At 49.6% G+C, this 21,574-nt stretch overlaps 3 protein-coding genes across 3 annotated transcripts; 2 read left to right on the top strand and 1 right to left on the bottom strand.

The window, feature by feature from the left end:
- Nucleotides 1-1,125: 1,125 nt before the first annotated feature.
- On the top strand, nt 1,126-6,371 carry LOC123105824 (serine/threonine-protein kinase BSK1-2). Its single transcript, XM_044527980.1, has 9 exons — nt 1,126-1,602; nt 1,751-1,886; nt 2,928-3,061; nt 3,751-3,856; nt 4,424-4,509; nt 4,974-5,162; nt 5,337-5,519; nt 5,594-5,707; nt 5,806-6,371. Exons 1-9 carry the CDS (start codon nt 1,225-1,227, stop codon nt 6,052-6,054), a joined length of 1,575 nt encoding a protein of 524 aa, XP_044383915.1. The 5' UTR covers nt 1,126-1,224; the 3' UTR covers nt 6,055-6,371.
- A 478-nt stretch (nt 6,372-6,849) lies between these two features.
- On the bottom strand, nt 6,850-9,619 carry LOC123105823 (L-type lectin-domain containing receptor kinase IX.1). The gene is made up of 4 exons (XM_044527979.1): nt 9,194-9,619; nt 8,635-9,053; nt 7,978-8,548; nt 6,850-7,873 (listed from the first exon to the last, which is right to left on the bottom strand). Exons 1-4 carry the CDS (start codon nt 9,541-9,543, stop codon nt 7,186-7,188), a joined length of 2,028 nt encoding a protein of 675 aa, XP_044383914.1. The 5' UTR covers nt 9,544-9,619; the 3' UTR covers nt 6,850-7,185.
- A 4,449-nt stretch (nt 9,620-14,068) lies between these two features.
- On the top strand, nt 14,069-15,298 carry LOC123108312 (chitinase 11). The gene is made up of 3 exons (XM_044530132.1): nt 14,069-14,426; nt 14,534-14,606; nt 14,734-15,298. Exons 1-3 carry the CDS (start codon nt 14,132-14,134, stop codon nt 15,122-15,124), a joined length of 759 nt encoding a protein of 252 aa, XP_044386067.1. The 5' UTR covers nt 14,069-14,131; the 3' UTR covers nt 15,125-15,298.
- The last annotated feature ends 6,276 nt before the right edge of the window (nt 15,299-21,574 follow it).

Raw genomic sequence — 21,574 nt, forward strand, 5'->3', positions numbered from 1 at the left:
CGGGAGACCTCAAGAGCGTTGACGGTCCGGTCCGGCCTCCCGTGTAATGTACTCCCTCCGTTCCTAAATACTTGTCTTTCTAGAGATTTCAACAAGTGACTACATACGGTGTGAAATGAGTGAATCTACACTTTAAAATATGTCTACATACATCCGTATATTGAGTCCATTTGAAATGCCTAGAAAGACAAGTATTTGGGAACGGAGGGAGTACTGTATAGTGTTGTGGTGTGAACAAAAAATATACGACGGGCTCTCCTCCGTGACTGTTCAAATGCACCATACAGCTTTTGGTTTACCTATAAATGATAAATGCCATACGTGTGGCACGAAGTAATACCACCCTGACGTTTTTACGACTCAAATTACCATCCAAAAAAAGAAGGATGACGACACAATAACACCGCGGCGACATGGTGGATCGGTCGCCGGATGCGCGCCGGTCGTTTTCGCCTGGCTTCGACCGACCCAGCGGGGGCGGAAATGTGCGTGCGTTTCCCCGGCGCCCGGGACCGGAAGGAGCAAGAGAACACGAGGGAAACCGAGTGACGCGAGGGCCAGCGCGAATGGGACAGGTGTATCGTCTACCTAAAACACAAGGAAGGAAACACGCTCACACGAAGGCATGCACACATCTATATTTATATATATACCAACATAAAAAAACCAAAAGGGCAGATTCAATTAATCTCGGCTATCAAATCATGTCAATCCAACGATCTAGACTACTTCAATGTCGAGCGCTCAACATGTTTAGCATGTAGTTAAGTTCATACCAAATATAGTGTTAAACATATAATAACACGTAAATAATATCCTACTTAATATCTGTATGCACTTAATATATTTTCAAATTAACATGCATTGCACGTCACATTGACTAATGCATAAAAGGAAAAGAATTTGCGGGAAAAGGAAAAGGAAAGAAAAAGAAAAGGAAAGAAGTTGCGAATCCTTCCAAAAGAAATGAGAAACCAATAATGATCGTCCAAAGCCTGGCACGGCCAGCCGTCTGGCACTGTAAAGACTAAAGAGAGAGCCGCCAATGAGTGATGTGAACGAGGTCTCGCGAAACCGGACGAAAATCCATCCGCACGAGCGCACACGCACAGCGATAAAGCCAGCGCAGCAGCAAAGCCGGAGCAGAGCCATCAAACCACGCCGCGACTCCTCCCCCTCCCCTGCTCCTCCCGGCGACTCGCGGGGTGCTGCTGCTGACGGCTCATGGGCTGCTGCCGCTCGTCGCTGCGGGCGGTGACGCACCCCCACCCGGAGAAGCCGCCGGGGACGGGCGCGGGGGCGGCGCCGATGGCCAGGCGGCCGTCCTTCTCGGCGAGCGCGCACCGGGCCGCGCCGCCTCCGCCGGCGGCGGCGGCGGCGGCCTCGTCCTCCGAGGCGGGGTTCGCCGAGTTCTCGCTGGCGGAGCTGCGCGCGGCCACGGGCGGGTTCGCGCCGGAGAACATCGTGTCCGAGAGCGGCGACAAGGCGCCCAACTTCGTCTACAGGGGCCGCCTGCAGCAGGGGCAGGGGCAGGGCCCCCGCCGCGCGATCGCCGTCAAGAAGTTCGGCAAGATGGCCTGGCCCGACCCCAAGCAGTTCGCGGTACGTTCCAACAACCCCGCCGCCGGAGGCCCTCCCTCTGTTTCCATTCTTCTGTCTGCCTCCGTCTGCCGCGGGACTGGAATTCGCGAGCTAAAAACAACGGCTTTGCTCCGGGTTTGGTTTGGTTTGGTTTGGTTTTGGCGTGCAGGAGGAGGCCAGGGGGGTGGGCAGGCTGCGCCACCGCCGGCTCGCCAACCTCATCGGCTACTGCTGCGACGGGGACGAGCGCCTGCTCGTCGCCGAGTTCATGCCCAACGACACCCTCGCCAAGCACGTCTTCCACTGTAAGTTTGCTTGCCCCCCCGTACCAACACCGCCGATCGATCCTTCTTCAGCCAGCCATTGCTTGGAGCATTTACTTCAAGAACTCGGTTTCTGATTTTCTGGTGGTCTGCAGATTTTGTTTTGTCCATTTCCATAAATACATGCTGCGAAATTCCTGGCAGTTGTAGTTCCTCATTAGTCTGCTCCGAGCAACTGCATTTGGTGTACCGAACGAATCATTTGGACAGCTCTTTGTTACTCTATATGCCATTCCTTTTCTTTTGTTGCTGGCATGTCCAACAGATCGATTGGGGCCAATTAAGGGACAAGTTCCCCAAACGCGTGTCATAATTTATTACTACTTGTCTGCTTATGCATATTGTATTGGATCCAGCGCAGTTTAATGTGGAACTGCCTTGTCACAGTAAATTCACTGTAGTTATGACCAATGCAGGTAGTAGTACCTATCTATTTATGTGCTTATGGAGGTTCTTCTTATGGAGGTTCTTCAGTGACACTGAAATTAGGCTGCTGACACTAGCTAGACCATGAAGTAGGAGCATTAGCCATATGTTGTGTTTCCTGTGATGCGTTTTAGCTGATGAACATCTTGACCAGACGTCCATAGCGGATGGATGTAGTTTTGATTTGATTGGCAATAATTTCCATCAGTACTGCACTATCTAGAACCCCTACAAAAAATGCATCTGATTGCTTCTTTTCATGATCTTCATTGCATTCAGCATACACGCAAAATTTACAAAGCTGCATTTCGTGATATTGAAATTAGTCTGCTGATACTACATAGACCATGAGTACTAGTATTAGCCATATGCTGTGTTTTCTATGGTGTGCTTTAGCTGATGGACATCTTGACCAGAGGCGGATGGAGTTTTGACTTGACTGACAATAATTGCCATCAGCACTGCACTATCTAGGACCCCTACAAAAATGCATCTGATTGCCTCTTTTCGTGATCTTCATTGCTTTCATCATGTACGTAAAATTTACAAAACTGCGTTTCAGTTCACTTTCATGATGTTGCTTTCGCTCTTCTGCAGGGGAAAACCAGACTATTGAATGGGCTATGCGTCTAAGAGTCGCGTACCACATAGCTGAGGCGCTGGACTACTGCAGCAACGAGGGTAGACCTTTATATCATGACCTAAATGCATATAGGGTCCTTTTTGATGAGGTAAGCAACCAAATACTCTGTATTACTCGTTTTATCCAACCATTATATGGAGAAAAGCCAATTGTTGTCTCATATGGCCAAGGATGGAATAATGTTTTTATCTCTAAAAATGCCTCTCTTGGAAGTGCTTGTTGTGCATCTCTGGGAACTGGAAAGTGCATTTAGTGATTCCATTTAGCTTGTACGACCAATACCGATATGCTCTTTCTGGTACTTGTTTGGATGTTTGCCAGGTGGAGATAGAGGGGTCTGTTTCTATTTTACCTGTGTCTGAAAGAAAGCAAAGCACACACCAAACATGGAAATTCAACTCTTACATTATAAATGTTCACGAAAATGGTAATTCAACCCTAAGAATGATCTCTCTTTCTTAGTCAAGTTGTATAATGTTTCGTTGATTCATACTTCAGTTGGAGAAATTGTTATTTGATGTCTGAATCTGTATTCGTAAGGTTCTTGCAACACTGGGTTTGAACTGGTGTGGTAGTTGTTGGTTTCTTTCCTTAACGAAAATGGAACCTGGGGGTGACCCCTGATTATCGAAAAAAGAACTGTTACTTTGATTAGGGTCACATGAAAGGCTAAAGCACTTGCACTTCTGGATGATGTTGATTTCATTCAACAGTCGTATGCACAATTCTCTACCTGTTATCCTCTGTGAGCAAAATTACTGATATGGTTATCTGCAGAATGGTGATCCTCGCCTTTCATGCTTTGGTTTGATGAAAAACAGCAGAGATGGGAAAAGTTATAGCACAAACCTTGCATACACACCTCCAGAATATTTGAGAACTGGTACATTCTTACCCTCGTATACCTGAGTATTTTCTAGGCTATCATGTATTGAATACACTTTAATGTTTTCTTTACTTGCTTTGTGACAGCTGTTTCTTGATTTAATTCCTTAGTCAGGAAATTTGGTAGAAATAATAAAGGTGTTAACCTGTAGAAACAGAATCTGGCTTCAACACGAATGGAATGATACCACCATTTTTGAGACTTGAACTGGGACAAATTAGAATAGAATTAGATATACTTTCTGTCCCTCCAGACCAATGGTTTATCTTGTTGAATTACTACATTCTTTCATAAGCAGCTGGTATGAGTTGTCAGTGAACAAATATAAAGTTCCTATTAAGACTACTTACAAACGTGTGGAGGCGACTAAACCTAAGTTCAGATAATACAGTTTCACATAGCTAATATAATATGGTATCTTTCTAAAGGAAGGATAGATTATTTTATTCTGTTATTCTGTGCATGGTATTCTTTTGTTTTCTCTGGAAGAGTCACACTGGAAACTGTCACATTCAGCTTTGGCACCAAACTAACATCTTTCATTGTGACTGCTTGCTTTCTCAGGAAGAGTCACTCCAGAAAGTGTCATATTCAGCTTTGGCACCGTACTACTGGACCTTCTAAGTGGAAAACGCATACCTCCTTCCCATGTATGTTTTCTTGCTATTAATTGTGCTTCCTTGCTACACTTTATCCTACAGAACCATTTTTGAAAATACCTTGGCACACCGGTAGTCGACCCTACCATGTATTTTTCCCTTAGTACAATTACCTGTTGCACTGAAGGATGAATAATGCAGATGTATTGGGTTGGTTTTAAGCCTGACGTTCTTGCTTGTTGTTCGGCCTTTAGATTATGTGTAACCATCTGAAGATTTTGGTAATGAGATCGGGAACCTTGTGTCCTTCAGAAAACAAACACGTAGCTGGTATTCTGTGATTGTAATAGTAGTGTCATAGAAACTGTCACAGCAAATGCAAGCGCTGAAATTTGCTGTCGGAGAATACATATTCTGCTTCCGGGTGTAACTTGGTAGCTTAATTATTTGGTAGCAGTACTTCATACCAATGGAAATCATGCTTTCTAATTTATGGTTATGTTTGCTCCACTCAGGCTCTTGACATGATGCGAGGCAACAATATCCAAATGTTGATGGATTCACATTTGGAAGGAAACTACTCAACAGAAGAGGCAACCGCTTTGGTAGATCTTGCCTCCCAGTGTTTGCAGTATGAAGCTAGGGACCGCCCCAATACAAAAAAGCTGGTTAACATACTTGAGCCCTTGCAAACAAAATTAGAGGTAACCATTGTGTTTTCATCCTTCTATATCTCAAATGTGTAATTCTACGTACTTTTCTGTTCATCCTTGATGGTTCAAACAAAATTTGTACTTTCCCCTGAACTGTAATTATATCACAATAACCTATTTTGTCCCTTTCTCATGGCTGACATTTTCATTTTCAAACCAAAACAGGTACCGTCCTACGAGATGCTTGGCATACCAAAGCATGAGGAAGAAGTACCTCCACCTCCTGCCCCACAACCACCACAACACCCTCTTTCTCCCATGGCTGAGGCCTGTTCTAGGATGGACCTGACAGCTATCCAGCAGATCCTTGTATCGACACATTACAGAGACGACGAAGGCAGTAATGAGGTAAGGATCAGAACATTTCTGCAGTGCGGGTTGTCACCGGAGGAACTGATCACTTTATCCGCCTTCTATTACAGCTATCATTCCAGGAATGGACGCAGCAGATGAGGGACATGTTGGACGCCAGGAAACGTGGGGATCTAGCTTTTCGTGACAAAGATTTCAAGACAGCCATAGAATGCTATACACAGGTGGGCACATGGATAATTATATCAGGAGCCTTTAAAAATAAATTGTACAAATTATATGTTAGAATCAAGCTGACCCTTTACTTCATTTGAGGTTGCAGTTTGTTGATGTGGGCACAATGGTATCGCCGACGGTGTATGCCCGAAGGAGCTTGTGTCACCTCATGTGCGACCAGCCCGACGCTGCCCTCCGGGACGCGATGCAAGCGCAATGCGTGTACCCCGAATGGCCAACTGCATTCTATATGCAAGCCGTCGCGCTTTCGAAGCTAGATATGCAGAGCGACGCCAAGGACATGTTGAGTGAGGCTTCGCAGCTAGAAGAGAAGAAGCAAAAGAACTCGAGATGATGTCGAGAGCGTGGTCTTTGTAAAGATGTGTCGGTTCGGTCTCTTTTGCGGCTCAAATGTTTACGTCGATTGAGGCGTGCTATTCCGTCCTTTGGAAAAGAAAAAAACTGTGAGATATTCGAGGTTGAGTTAGGGAGAAACTGCAGGGAAGAAGTGCCGCCGTAGAGTCGTGTGGTTGTAACTATTTGGTTTGGCATTTCTGTGATGCATTATTTTTTGGGTATATATATATATATGACATTTTTAAAAGCTATAATCAGGCATAATGCTTAAGCTAATGCCGTAGCTTCCATGAAAACCATGTTTTTTTTTCATTATCCAGAAATGAGTGTTTCCACTTGATTTTCATAAGTAAATTGTAAGATTGGAGTGTCTGTACTGTACAATCTTTCTTGACAGTGGGCTTGATTGGTTCTCACTTTTTCGCACTGAACTTAATCGGCCTTTTCTTCACAGTGAACTCGTGAAGGGACACCATAGGAGAAAAATGCACTGCTGCATAGACCAGTACTCCCTCCGTCCGAAAATACTTGTCATCAAAATGGATAAAAAGAGTGAAAGGGCTCCATTAGCACAGTGAAACAAATAAGTGCCGGCCGGAGAGGGAGCATCAGGGCCCCGTACCAATCAGTGCACTCTGGGCCGCGTGTCGACGAGTTCACGGGTCTTGAGGGTTCACGGCGGCAGCAGCGAAAGCGGGAGAAAATCCGTCAGCAAGGGCTGGACGAGGGCAACTTGGTCGACGACGATCGGGCCATGGAAGACGACTTCGAGAAGGGGACTGGTCCCAAGCGATTCCGCTACAACGACTTTATTTTAGAGGAAAAGGGCATCCGATCCAAGCCCCGGCTCCATTGTATTGCAATGAAACCCAAACGAGTAGCGACAGTCAGCACAAATTTAAGCTCTCTCCCGACTGTATCTGAGAAGGTAAAGCCAGGTTTATCGAGCAAGCCATCTTCATCTTCCCTTTTTCTGCATTTGTCATCGCCGCTCCTTTTTGCTCAGGCCACCAATCTAACAAAGCCACCGAATCTAGCTCGGTTGAATAGGTAGATATGCTAGACAATCCTCTCCAAAGCTCCATCGAAACAACACAAGCCTGTCATAGAAAAATTCTACTACCTACAATCAATCTTGACTGAGTGGTGGCCGCGCTGATGCTGCCATCGATGACGTACAAGTGCCACTGCTGCTGCCGCTCGTTACAGACGAAGACGTAAAGCTTCGCGTGGCAACCGGCGGCATGTAATATGCGACCGGCATCAGCGCAGGGAGACTCGGGAGCGGCGCCTCTGACCGCAACACGTTGACGGCCTGCCTGATCGGCGGTCTCATTTTGAAGTCGAGCTGAGAGCACCAGAGCCCAACGATCATCACCCGCTTCATCTCCTGCGCATCAAACTCTCCACCCAATCGCTCGTCGGCGGCGTCCAGGATCCTCCCCTTGCCATACAGATCCCAGACCCACTGAGCTAGGTGGACGGCGTCCTCCTCCCGCTGAGTTACCACCACAGGCCGCCTGCCGCAAGCAGTCTCGAGGAGGACGACGCCGAAGCTATAGACGTCTGACTCGGGATTGGTCTTGCCGGTGGTCATGCACTCCGGGTCCATGTACCCCATCGTGCCTGCGAAATCTGTTGTCAGTGATCTTCGGCCGTGCTGGACGAGCTTGGCGAGCCCGAAGTCGCCGAGCTTGGCCTTGAACGACGCGTCTAGCATGATGTTGCTTGGCTTGATGTCCCGGTGCAGGACGCATTGGTCCCAGTCCTCGTGTAGGTAGAGAAGCGCCGAGCCTAATCCGAGCAGAATCTCGTGCCTGAGGATAGAAGAAATGTCACGTTGATTATGAGCTTAAGGGCGAACCAATGGGTGTGATAAAAAAAATTCATGCTCATGCTTCTTCTCACATGAAAAGCGTACCTTACGGACCATGGGAGCACGACGTTATTGGCGCCGTAGAGATGCCGGTCGAGGCTGCCATTGGGCATCAACTCGTAGACGAGGAGCAGATTGCCGCCTTCGTGGCACCAGCCGATGAGCTGCACGAGGTTCTTGTGCCGGAGCCGGCTTATGACCCTCACCTCAGAGGCGTACTCCTTCCTCCCCTGCTTTGAGCCCTTGGAGACCCTCTTGATGGCAACTTGAAGGTTCAGTTCATTTAGAAACCCTCTGTACACTGAACCGAAGCCTCCTTGTCCGAGCTTGTTATCATCACAGAAGTTGCCGGTGGCGACGACCAAGTCTCTGTAGCGAAACCGCCTGGGCCCGGCCCCTTTCTCGAAGTCGTCTTCCATGGCCTGGTCAACGTCGAAGAAGTTGCCCTCTTCCGATCCATGCTCCATTGCCTCCTCACGGATTTCAGCTTGCTTTCGCCGCCGTGTCCGTCGCCGCCATAAAAGGAAGCAGATCAAGGAGCCGATAATGATCAAGAGGGAGACTGAACTAGAGACGCCGATCAGAACACTCCTTGATGCAGGCGGAGGCGAAGGTTCTGTGAAAAATAATAACCGGAGAATGACATTGGACTAGCATCTCGATGCAATATGTAAAGAACTAGTAAAAGAGACGGCTACTGACCTCCTGGGGTTCCTGGAGGAGGAGGAGGAGGGTGCAGAGACGACGATGGTGGTTGAGCTAGCTCGTCGTTCTGACAGAAGGTGTTGTTACCATAGCCCACTCGGAGGATGTCGCAATACTTCTTGTAGTAGTTGTTGACCCTGTCCTGGGCCGCCTGGGAGGTTCTGTTGCACTCCGTCCCGCCGTTGAGGATGTAGGTGGTCATGCCGTACCCGGGGAGCAGCCCGGCGTCGCGGTCTTGGGCGGAGGGCGTCCAGCCGCCGGTCATCACGGCGTGGCACGACGGACTCGGCGCCGCCGCCGTCATCCAGAACCAGATGGCCGTCTTGAAGGCGACGACGGGGTCCGTGGACACCAGGTCCGGGTTGCGCAGCAGGTCCAGCCCCAGCGCCCTCCCTGCCAGCCGGTAGTTGTCCTCGCTGCGATTGTGAACTGTGCTTTAGCACTATGATATGAAACCGCACGGAATTATAGTTCATCTTGTATGCAAAAACAGGGTAAAAATCCAGTGCCAAGCAAAAGAAAACAGAGTGATGGTTGATGAACATGTCTCACGTACGTAGTCAGTTGTATGGGGCCTCGGCCGTAGTAGGGCGCGCTGGCCCGGTTCACCGCCTTCACGTAGCAGTAACCAGTGGTTACGAAGGAGGTCTGCCCGAAGAAGGCGGCGAGCTCCCGCCGGCGGGTCTTGTCATCGCCGGTGGTGCCAAAGCCGGGGAACACGCTCGCGTTCGCCGCCGCCAGGAACGCGTCGTAGGTGTAGAAGGCGCCTCCCTCGCACCCGCTCACGTTGCGGGCGCTCAGCATGGAGTCGAACGCCTCCCGCGTGACGGTCGGCTGCACGCCGCCGGCCATGCCGAGCAGGAGCAGGGCGGCGCCGGCGAGAGGCAGCAGCCCAAACAGCCTCATCCGCAAAGGTGTGCAATCTGAGGGAGGATGGAGTGTGATGTGAAAGCGCTGTTCCGGACCCTGTGGAAAATATGGGACATGGATTCCCTTTATTGTTGCGTGCTAGTACGACATTTATTTCTTCTTCATTATTGTCTGCGACGGAGCAACAGTCGTATTTAATCTCCGCATGCATGGGCCTGGTCAAAACGCGGTGCATAGAGCAATGTTTGTTTTTTCCTCTCTATGCTAAAAAAAAAATAGAAATAGTTTGTTTTTCCTCTCTCTGTTGCGTTTTCTGTGTGGAAATGCAGAGCCCGGCCGCCTAGGAATCCTGTGGGGCTGGTAGTATTCGGTCCAACTTTTCGTACAAGTCACTGTCTTATAGCTAGAAAAAATGAAGAAAATAGTTTGGAATCTGCGGCTTTCAAACCATACAGGCGTACGGATATGACGGAACAGTCAGAGCATCAAATCTGACCGTCGAGCATCAAATCCGGGCAGGGAGAATAGTCTCGCCACGTCTCCACGTACGGGTTCTCCAGCAACAGATGTTGTAAAAGAAAGGCCAGCACGGGCAACCTTGTCCATCGACCGTTCGTCCCGGAGCAGTTCAAGTTTGAACTTTGAAGCAGCACGCGTGTATCCTATCGACATGGTGAGCTGCTTGATCCATTAGTTTCTGACAGTGCCTGATACTGATTTCTGTTAGAGCATCTATAAACCAGAGACCATGCCCTTGTATGAAACAGAGACACAGAGACAGAGAGTGATTGACTCCGGATTCGTTCGGCCATCATAATCCTCAATGATCACGTCAAAACCTCAAAAAATCCAAGGTCCACTGTGCGCAACTTTTTTCCAATCCGGGCCCTAGGCTAGGCAGAACATATGGAAGATGAAAAGATTCTCGCCCGCTTCTCTGTACTTTGGTGTCTGGGCTAAACCCAAAGAAAATTGCATGGTTTCAAACATGCATGCGATTTGTGAAGTTGTAACTTTGTGAAGAATAGCCATATCAGGAGCTGGGTCGTGCACTTGGGCTGCTGGCGTTCTCCCTCGTCCGCGGCCGCTGCCTCCAGCTTGCAGATTCAGGAGGGATGGGGGTGTTGAGGCCACGTGCACGCCCCGTCTTGATCCTGCGCCGACATCTTCTTCTATCCGGACTCATGCCGCCCCTGTCCCTCTTGTCAGTGCCGTCTCAAGTGTGTTGTTGCCGGCCCCTGCTGCCACGGCGAATGGAGAGGACGGACGCTGTGAAGAGGAACTGGCTCTGTCGTCGCCCGCCAATGCAAAGAACACCGTTGTTGCCATGGGGCGCGAGCAGCGAGCTAACCACTGCACCGCGAGCTCGAGCCCTGTTGCCGGCCCCTATGGCCTCGGCCAATGGAGACGACGAGGGATGTGAAGAGGAAATGGCCAACGCTGCCCGTCAATGCAAAAAAGCATCGTTGCTGGCATGGGCGACGAGATGACCAGTGCACCGCGAGCTGTGTTGTGGGCCTCCGCTGCCGACAACGATGACGAAGATGACGAAGAGGAGTTGCCCCCCCAGACGCCGTCGGCTGTCACCAAGGCCCTCGAGTCTGAAGGGATATGCGTGGGCCATGACAAGGACACAAGTGAGGGTTGGCAGGAGGTGCTACTGCGGCGCGACCCGCGTCATCCGACTTCGTCGCCATCCTCGATGATGGCTTCTCGTCCTCCTCGTCCCATTCCTGCTTGGTTCCATGGTAGATGTTGCAGATGCCTTGCTTATGGGCATCGTGCGGCTGTTTGCAGAGATCCGTTGCGGTCCTCTCGTTGTTTGGAGAATGGTCATCGTGCGTGTGAATGTCGCAACCCCTGGCGTCCTCTGAGCTCACTACCACGCCTTGATGTGCCACATGTGTCCCGCCTCGGCGCCATGCATCGTGTTGCTCCTGCTTCATGCGAGGGTTCAGTGAGATCCACACTCCCTTCCAAGGCGCTTCACCGTGGGTCTTGGGTGTCTGTTGTCTCTGCTGCTGCTGGCTTGACAACCCCGTCCGAGCTGATGTTGCAGTCCGCGCTGGCTGATCAGGCCGCACTGTTGCAAGGTTGTGTGGCGCGGGTTGAGAGCTTTTTGGAGCGAGCGGAGGTTGCTCTAGGTAGACCATGCCTTGTACCGGCTCTGTTGCAGACCACTCTGACGTCACATTCTCCTTGTGCGGCCGGTGTTTGCTCCACGGAAGACATGGGTGAGGACTTGTATGGCTCTTTCTCCCCTCATGTTGGAGTCCATTCATCGTCAGTGTCTACCTCCCCTCCTATGGTGTCTTCCACTGAGGGCGGGTCCATCGCCGTGCTTGTGGCTCCGGTGCTGCAGATCATGCCCGAGCTTAGGGAGCTATGTCTGAGTCTATCAATGGAGCATGCGAAGGTGGACATGTCGGCGGCCTCGGGTGAGGGACAAGTTTCGCCTCTGTCAAGTGAGGAGTTGGAGGTTCCTTTGGTTGATGATGCTAAAGGGAAGGCAACTGCAATTTCATGATGGGTAGTGCTCAGTGTTTCTCATGTTGTCCACGTGGCTTTGGTATTTTAAGTCGTAGAAGTGTTGATGGTTGTGGTCGTTGTGTGTTGGGAGCATTTGGCGGGCCGTCGATGTGGTCGCGAGAGTGAGTCGCTTTTGTAGTGTTTGTATCGGTTTTCGTTCGGTTTTTCGTAAATTAACTGGGCAATTCTCTTCTTCTTAATTAATCGATGAGGCAATCCTTTTGCCTTCATTTCGAAAAAAAAGAATAGCCATATTTTTTGACAACTACTCTCCTCCCCCTCGTGCGGCGTCGCCGCGCCGCACCGGGGCCAACCCGCCGAGCTTCCTTCTCCTCCTCCCTCAGCAAACGACCCTCCCGCCGCCGCCGCCGAGGGCATCGCAGGCTAAGCCTGCGGGCCGCAGCGGCAACCTTCCTCGGCAGGCGATCGGATTTGGGTGGCGGCGACCCACCCCGACCGATTCAAGGGTGGTGGCGCAGGCCGGCGGCGACCAGGGTTGTCTTGCTGGCGGCGGCGACGAAGAGATCACGTCGGCTGCTAGGGTGCCCGATCTAGATCCCTTTTCGGATTTGGGTGGTGGTTCCTCGAGCAGTCGTGCGGACCCTTTGTTCCGGCGCGGCAAGCGGCCTCTGGACTAGGCCCGCGACATGAGGACGTCGGGGGCTCCTACCCTGGGCGTGGAGGTGGTAGCCACTTCTTCACCGGAGGTGGTCGCCTAGGTGGTTGTGGATTTTCGCATCCAGTCCCGCGTCGAGTGGGAGACGAGGCTGCCGGTGAAAACCGTGCTATAGTCATGGCGGGCGATGACGGCGTTTTCGCATCGTTATGTTGTTGAAGACATCGCCACTGCAGCTTCTGTCGACTTGCTTGCGTTGCTCTGGGTGAAAATCTAGACCCAGAGTTTCCGGATCGGACGATGGCAGTGCTTTTGGCGTTGTTTTCCCTCATGGGGGCATCGTTTTTGAGCAGCGGCTGGATGTAGGATCAGAGGACGGATTCTTTGGTGGAGCGGTGCGTCATCTCACTCATTCATGGCGGCGGGTCACGGCGGCATGGTGCTGTGATGACTCGGCGTCCGATGCGCGGAGATGACTCGCGCACGAGGGTGACACGGTCTGGCGTCGTGTTGGCGTCGACGGCAGCTAGACCGGGCAAGGTTGATGCAGCAGTACAGTTCTGAAGATGGATTGGTGGCAGGTGGCTGTGGCGGCCTCATACCCGGCAGACGTCCTGGTTGAGGAGTCCACCGGACCGGTGGGTGCCCCATACCCGGCAGGCGTCCTGGATGGGACCTCAGTTCTTAGATGTTAGGTTTGGCTGCAAGGTCTGATTGATATTAGGCCCAAACTATGAGCATCCCTTCATCAATTGGATATGAGTAGCGACAGATGTTGCCTACGCGATGGCTTTAGTCTTAATGTTGTATGGCTTTATAAGGTCTTGTGTGAATAATTAATAAAGTGGCTGCATGCATCATCCAGATGCAGAGGCCGGGGTCCTCCTCCATTTCTAAAAAACTTTGTGAATAATAGATGCACCGATTTCATACAGGAACAGGAGGCTCCGTGTGACTCGACTCCACGACTCCACGAGGTTACGTAGCACACTCCAAACCATCAAAATTACGTCCGTAGCAATCATTGCATCGTCCTTGGCAGGGTACTGACCTCGACTCAACGACTCTCCCACGGAGCCAAGAGCATGTGCAAAGCCTTGCCACGATCCACATCGCATTGCCATATATGCCGATTGAGACCGATTTCAGCATAGCATGGCGCCATTGCGTTGCATTCAGCCATTCACCGATCCGAGGGAACACCACGGCTCCAGCAACGGTGTCTCGCAGCCCAAATCCGCGAAAACCGACGTACTCCCTCTGTAAACTAATATAAGAGCGTTTAGATTACTAAAATAGTGATCTAAACGCTCTTATATTAGTTTACGGAGGGAGTACCAATCAGTCCACCCCCGCAGCGTGTAGTAACTTTCAGGCCATGTGTACAACGAAAAGACCGCAGCCCCGCTCTACAAAGGCAACCAGGCTCCTCTAGACTCTAGTCTCACATCACACGGTTTTCGCTCAGGTGTGAGGAGCATGAGGGTTTTCGGGCTGCTCGCTCTCGCCGGCGCGGCGCTGCTGCTGGCCGCGGCCGTCCCCGCGAGCGGCAGCGTGGCGTCGATCGTCACGCGGGACACGTTCTACTCCATGCTGAGGCAGGGCCACCACGGCGGCGGCGACGGCGGGTGCGACGGGGGCGCCTTCTTCTACTCCTACGACGCGTTCGTGGAGGCCGCGAGCACGTTCCGCGGCTTCGGCACCACCGGCGACCAGGCCACCCGCCGCCGGGAGCTCGCCGCCTTCTTCGCGCAGACCTCCCACGAGACCACCGGTATGATCTCCTCTTCTGCCTTTCTCTGCCGACGCGTGTGCATGTATACTCTGACGATTGCTGCCATGCGTGATGTCATCGCTGTACGTACGTGCCCGTGCGCGCAGGTTACTGCTGGGTGAAGCAGCGGAGCCCGGCCGGCGATCGGTACTACGGGCGAGGCCCCATGCAACTCACTCAGTAAGACGCACACACACTCTGTCTGATCCAAGAGCACCTTTGTTCTTGCCTCTTCTCGTTCACCTGGCACTTGGTTCATGATGATTTTAATCACACCGCACGCACCGTGATGTGTATGCATGCGCAGCGAGCACAACTACCGGCGAGCCGGGGACGCGCTGGGGCTGGACCTGGTGAGGAGGCCGGACCTGGTGTCGACCGACCCCGTGGTGGCCTTCAAGACGGCCATCTGGTTCTGGATGACGCCGCGACATGGGGCGCACAAGACGCCGTCGTGCCACGCCGTGATGACCGGCGGCTGGAGGCCGTCGCGCAGGGACCGCCGCGCCGGGAGGCTCCCCGGGTACGGCATGACCACCAACATCATCAGCGGCGGGCTGGCGTGCGGCAAGCGCCACGGCACGCCCCAGGGCAGGGATCGGGTCGGGTACTACAAGAGGTGCTGCCGCCTGCTCCGTGTCCGGCTCGGCCGCAACGTGGCCTGCATCAACCAGAAGCCGTACGGGCACGGTGGCTGATTGATTAGTCAGCCAGCAGTACTCATTGTTGCTCGCTCCAGTGCTTGCTTGGTGGTGACAAGAAGAATAAAAGCTATATAGCTAACCGCAGGGCAAAAACCTTTGAGAGTGTGTTCTTCCGTAAGAGATGATGGCGTATGGTCATTTCGATCTGGATGTGTGATATCATCAAGACATGTGACGTTCTACTAAGCGCAACTCTAGCAGACGCGCTATATACCCCTCCGCAAAATCGTTTTACGGTTAACCTTAACACGATTTTGCGGGAAGTGATGCGGCCCGGCAAAATAGATCACACAAAAGTTCACTGCAAATTTAATAAATTGATAAAATATACTTCCCGCTACAGAGTTCACCACACAGCACACCGGTACTCATCATACATAGATAAAAGAGTTAATACCACTATTCATACATAAACTTGTAGGGGTGGGAACAGTTTCATACAAAAACTAAAAAACCCCACAAAACTAGCCCTCTAACTTGTTTGCTGTAACAAATTCATACAAAACAACTGTGGATGCGACATTTGGCATGCCACGCTGGATTTTGGCCTGCGCCTTTAATTTTACAAAAGCCCCCTCGCACTCTGTGTATTTTACAAAAAGCCCCCCGCCCTCTCTCTCTGCATCGATTCCCCATTCGTAAATCCCTAGCCGTCGCCCTCCCCTTTGCCGTCGCCCTTGTCCGCCGCCAGCCGTCTCCGCCTTCCCCTCCGACGCCAGCCGTCTCCGCCGCCCTCTCCGTCGGCAGCCGTCTCGGTCGCCCTGTCGAGATGAAGGGGTGCACATCATTGAGCGGGAAGCAGCAGGCAGGACGCCGTGGAGCAGGGGCGTCGTCATCCTCAAGCCACCCTCTCCCGCTCAATGGATGTGACCTCGCCGGTGCCGACATGACGAAGGACGACGAGCCTTGGGCGAAAATCACCGGAGAGGTGCGCTACATGGATGTCGATTTCTGCAAGGTGCGTGTCCCCCTTCCCCTCGCCGATTTGGTTCGGATGCCCATGAATTTGGGCTTTCCTGATGAGTGCGAGCTTTCTGATGCTAATATTTGATTTGATGGCCATGGTAGGGGACTGAAAACCTACCTGAATTTGACTGGAGTATACCTCTATCCTCTCCTGATGCTGCTTTCAATGGCAGTGACAAAAGTGACCATTGTTGCCACTTACTGAACCCTGCGAGAAGAGTTTGCTCTGATGGATATGACTATGGTCGTAGATTTCTTGTTTGTCCTCGTGAGGTTAGTCAAGTGCCCAACTTTTGTTTAAAAAAGTGTGTTGTTTATCTGACCATTGTTATATGTTGATCTGACCATTGTTGTACTGAACAAATTGGTGTGTTTTGCAGGGTTATGATACATGTGCTTATCTGAAGTGGGTGGACAAAGAATGGCAGGGGAGACCTAGGCAGGTGATTGGCAAACTTGCTGAAGAGAATGTGGCTCTTCAGAAATTTGTGTTTGACAAGGATGCTGAAATTATGAGGCTGAAGGAAGAAAGGAAGGCCATGATCATGAAGCACAAGAAGGAGATCAGAACTAGGGATAGGAGGGAAATTTGGTTAGCCTGTTTGGTCTGCTGCTCTGCACTGTTGTATGGTGTTGTAGCACTAGTGATAAGAGGTTTTGTGTAGCACTAGTGATGTTAGAGGTGAAACTATTTGTTATCAGTTGCTACTTGTACTGATTATATGAAATCAGTGGCTACCTATTATCTATGTTCAGTGTTGTAAACATTCCAAACTGGAATCAGTGGCTTGAAATGAAATCAGTGGCTATGTTCAGTGTTCTGTTTACTTAACTGAAAATTCTATTATTTGACATGAAATCAGTGGCTTGTTTACTTAAGTGAAATCAATGATTCTCTTATTTGACATGAAAATTCAGTTAACTTAAGCAAAATTCAGTTAACTTAACAGTGCAAATTTCAGTTAAGTTAACCATTTGGAAGGGGCCCAGGGATCTTCAAGTAGTACAACTTGGCATATTTGGCGACCGGCGCAACGAGCACAACCTCGTCCGCATCTGTGTCGTCGTCACTGATGACAACAGTCTCTTTCAGGTCATTGTCAGAGGCGTAGTCCGCAGGGTTGACTGGAGCAGGCAGCGCGAGCACGACGCCGACGATGTTCGCAGGGTCGTCGTCGAGGGGGACCGGGGCTAGAGAGGTGGTGGAGCGGTACATCCACCACCTAGCTCGCTGGTACGGATCCACGCTAAGCGTGCCCTCACGCATTGCCCAGACGAGGAACATCGGCGGCGGCACTTTGCAGCCTGTGGGGAAGGCACGGGCGTTCTCGCCGTCCGTCAGCTGCTTGGCCAACCCGCGCGCATGCATGAGCATCATCTTCAGGGTGGTGAACCAGGTGCAGACCTCTCGAATCTACGCGCGGAACGACTAGTCGTTGCCGGCCAGATCCTCCAGTGCGAGCTTCCAGCCCTCGATGTCCGCCATGGCGGCGGTGGCCGGCGGTGGTGAGTGGGGAGAGGAGGCGACGCGGTAGGTGTGTGGGGAGTGGTGAGTGGGGAGCGGTGGATTTATTGATGCGGCGACTGGGAACGCGAACCGTCCACAGTGGGAGTTGGCGACTGGAAGAGTAGAAGTAAGTTTCTGCATCTACAACTAACAAGCTCCTACTCTTACCGTACTGGCATTGCACCCTACTTCTCTACCCACAGGTCCTGGGTTCAAGACCCAGGCCAAACAATTTTTTGTTTATTTTTTTTAATTGTGGGATTTCACCAAATTCAGTTCAGCAAATGCAGCAAATTTAGTACATTCAGCAAATGCACATTCAGTACATTCAGACATTTTTCATGTAATGCACAAACAACTCAAATGTGCTGGTATTCAAAACTCAGATGTTTTTAATTCTTCAGTACATGGCCATGAAGTTCACTACATGTCTAACTGTCATTGCAACAGAAAATTGGTATTACATGAAAAATGCTAGCATCAAGTTCAGATATGAACTTCTACAATTTAGCATGAAGTTCATTGATGAACTAAACAGACATCTAAATGTCAACCCCAGGTGCATTCTGAGAAACTGGAATTTCTTCAGTTAAGTTGAGATCAGGTATTGGCTCCCCCCTTGCTCCATCTTCACCAAACATGAGCCTGTATGCTGGATAAGAGCTAGCTTCCCTCCCGTCTCTTCTCCCAGCCACTCCTCTGCCTCTTGCTCTACTCCCAGAAGATCCTCTTCTCTCTGTAGTGCCAGATCTCACTGTCTTTCCTTTCTTCCTTCCTCTTCCTCCAGTTGCACTTGACCCTGGCTCATCTGGATGTGGTACTGTTGCAGCTTTCTTCCTTCCTCTTCCTCTTCCCCTCACACTTGTTGTGGCTGTGGTTGTGGTTCTTCTGGGAGGGATAGAATCCCTAGCTTGCACCACAAAAGCAGACTCTTCAGGAAGTGGCCCAGGAGGATTCCAAGTGCTCACATATGCCCTTTCCTATGCAGGATCACAAAATGTCAGGAAGATACAAATTCAGAGAAAAACAGTTAACTGAAAATGAAAGACAGTAATATTAAAGTTGCACTTCCTGGCCTATGGTGTAGACCATACTGCTTCTGTCATTCATAGGATCAAGCCTAGGATCAAGTCTTGTTGGCATAATATCCTGTAGTCAGAAAACAATTCATGTTAGTAACATAAATGAACTTAAATGCAGTTAACTGAAATCACTGTTCAAAGTCCAAATTCAGAGAAAAACAGTTAACTGAAATCACTGATTTAACCTGCAGAATTGAAGGATCTTCTACTTCACCATCATCTTCTAATTGAGCTTCCTGTTGCCTCATAAACTTGGGATGTCCTCTCTTGTTGTGGTCAGCACTGCCACACACTGAGCAATGCATGGCCACTCCTTTTTTGTTGATGTAAACAGTTCCATCTTTCTTCTTCTTCTCTTCTGGTGTCTTTCTCCTGTTCTTTGCTGGCCTGCCCATTTTCTTTGTGAAGACTGGAGGGTGGATGGGAATGCCATTCATCTTTTCCCAGCTTTTCCTGTCCCTCATAGGCATGATGTTGTGCCCATATGCCTTTAGATAATTTTCTATGCTATAGCACTTGTGAACCAATGTTTCAGGGTCAATCCTATCAGCTCTACAACAAGCAATCACATGATTGCAAGGGATGCCATCCAATTGAATTTTTTTACAATCACAAGTTCTTGCTGGAATATCCACAACATACTTGTTGTTGCCTGATTCAACACCATAAATTCCAAGTCCTGAATGTGTTGGAAAGCAGTTACCCGAGTACTCTGCATTTTTGTCCAGTTTCTTCCTAATCTTGGGGCAGATAAGTCCAGTCCACTTTTCTGAAGCTTCTTTGTACTTTTTGTCATGCCTCACAGTAATTTTATGTGTTATGCATTCTAGCATTGATATAACACACAATTCTCTTGCATCCAAGATGTAGCTGCAAGAGATATATAGTAAAGTTTTGTCAGAACTAACTGAAGTTTTATGTGTTAAACATAACATAACTTGTTTGCTAGAAAAGTGAACTAACTGAAGTTTACCTGTTGTACACCTCTGACATGTTGTTCAGCAAAATGTCACACTTGGGGAAATCTCTGAAGTATGCTTTCACCCACTGGTTGGGGGGCTTGCCATCCAACCAATTATATGCCTCCAAGTTCTGTGCCCTAAGCTTCTCTCTGTTCAAGGTCCACTTGTCCGCATTAGTTGACCTAGCAATGGCCCACAACATATTCTTCAGTGTTTCTCCTTTGAACTTCTGGTGGAAGTTTTGATAAAGATGTCTAACACAGAATCTGTGTTCTGCATCTGGCCATATCTTCTCAACAGCATTGATCAAACCCTGCAAAATTAGTTCATAAACATGTGAGACAACAACACCATATGGAAATATGCAACAACAGCATGTTTGGACAAATGGAACACACCTTTTGCTTGTCACTCATTATAGTGAAAGGGGAGGTGTTAATGATGTTCAAATCATTCTTCAAAGTGGTGAGAAACCATTCCCAAGAGTAAGTTGACTCCACCTCCACCATCCCCATTGCAATTGGAAATATGCAATCATTGGGATCAATCCCAACAGCTGTAAGCAACACACCCTTGTATTTGCTCTTCAGGTGACAGCCATCAACAAATAGAATTGGCCTGCACCCCCTCAGGAAACCTCTCTTGCAGGCATCATAGGACCAATATAGTGAAGATAGGTGATCTTTTGGAAGCAGGTCACCTATTTCCTTCACTTTGGTTGTGCAAACAATGAATTTGCTCCCTGGATTACTTCTCCTCAGTTCTTGTCCATAGTCCCACAACAGGCTGTATTGTGCTTTCTCATCACCATGTATGATCTTAAGTGCAGCACTCCTGGCCCTGCCAAGCTTCATTCTCACTGGATTAAGCTTGAACTTTTGCTGAACTTTTCTTCCAAATGTACCCAAGTCCATGCTCTTGTTGTCTCTGAACTCATCCATAAATATCTCAGTCAGGTACTTCACTGTCAAGCACTTGGAATCCCATGTTTTCTGACAGGTGTGCTCTCCATTGTACTCTCTGATGACAATGCTTCCTGTTCTATTGTCTCTAGATGCTTTCAACCTCCAAGGGCAATCAGGTTGACACACACCAATGAATCTCTCTGCCTCATTTCTAGCTTTGATGATTTTCACTCTGTTTTTGACCGTGTATGCAGTGACTGCTTCCCTTAGCTCTTTCATTTCTCCAAATACTTGCCCAACCCTAAAGATTGGGTTGCTCATGTCCATTTCTGCATTGAATGTTCTGAATGTATATTTCAACTTCTCCAACTCATCTTTTGATAGGTTGAGCTCATCATCATCTAGTGGATCTTCCTCCTCAAATATCTCTTCCTCTTCTTCATTGTTGTCATTCAATGATTTGTCCATATTCTGAGCAAACAAATCATCATCTCCATCTTCACAATCATAGTCACTCTCATAAAAGTCTGAGTCAGTTTCATTCAACTCTCCTTCTCCATCATTGTTTTCAACTGCATTATCTGCATTGTCTGCATCTGCATCATGATCTGACTCTGCATCCTCTCCTTCCATTGCATTCTCTGCATCATGATCTGCCACTGCATCCTCTCCTTCCTCTGCATTCTCTGCATCATGATCTGCATCCTCTCCTTGTTCTTCATCCTCATTTCCATCTGCAGTTGGGCATCCCTTTAGTATGATTTCAGGATATAATGTCTGAATCTTGTTCTCCTCATCAACTAACAAATCCAATGTCTTGGCTTCTCTGCTGGACCTCACCATAGCAGCTATAACATCTGGATTGTCCACACATAGCAGGCCATCACCATAGTCTTTATCTGGCAAAATCCAGTACACCTTGATTTGAGGGTCTGTAGGGTCATAGTCCATCCTTGACAAGCAATACTTGATCATCCCCAGTGACCATGTGTCTGAATGACAGTAGTCAAAAGCTTCATGAC

This window comes from Triticum aestivum, chromosome 5A, assembly GCF_018294505.1.
Source record: "Triticum aestivum cultivar Chinese Spring chromosome 5A, IWGSC CS RefSeq v2.1, whole genome shotgun sequence".
NCBI lineage: Eukaryota > Viridiplantae > Streptophyta > Magnoliopsida > Poales > Poaceae > Triticum > Triticum aestivum.

Excerpts from the sequence above, each read along its gene's own strand:
- LOC123105823 (XM_044527979.1), bottom strand. The coding sequence starts at position 9,543 with ATGAGGCTGTTTGGGCTGCTGCCTCTCGCCGGCGCCGCCCTGCTCCTG. Across the intron at positions 9,054-9,193 it reads GGCCCCATACAACTGACTAC|CGAGGACAACTACCGGCTGG; the intron begins GTACGTGAGACA and ends TCACAATCGCAG. Across the intron at positions 8,549-8,634 it reads TCCTCCAGGAACCCCAGGAG|AACCTTCGCCTCCGCCTGCA; the intron begins GTCAGTAGCCGT and ends TATTTTTCACAG.
- LOC123108312 (XM_044530132.1), top strand. The coding sequence starts at position 14,132 with ATGAGGGTTTTCGGGCTGCTCGCTCTCGCCGGCGCGGCGCTGCTGCTG. Across the intron at positions 14,427-14,533 it reads GACCTCCCACGAGACCACCG|GTTACTGCTGGGTGAAGCAG; the intron begins GTATGATCTCCT and ends CCGTGCGCGCAG. Across the intron at positions 14,607-14,733 it reads GGCCCCATGCAACTCACTCA|CGAGCACAACTACCGGCGAG; the intron begins GTAAGACGCACA and ends ATGCATGCGCAG.
- LOC123105824 (XM_044527980.1), top strand. The coding sequence starts at position 1,225 with ATGGGCTGCTGCCGCTCGTCGCTGCGGGCGGTGACGCACCCCCACCCG. Across the intron at positions 1,603-1,750 it reads CCGACCCCAAGCAGTTCGCG|GAGGAGGCCAGGGGGGTGGG; the intron begins GTACGTTCCAAC and ends TTTGGCGTGCAG. Across the intron at positions 1,887-2,927 it reads CGCCAAGCACGTCTTCCACT|GGGAAAACCAGACTATTGAA; the intron begins GTAAGTTTGCTT and ends GCTCTTCTGCAG.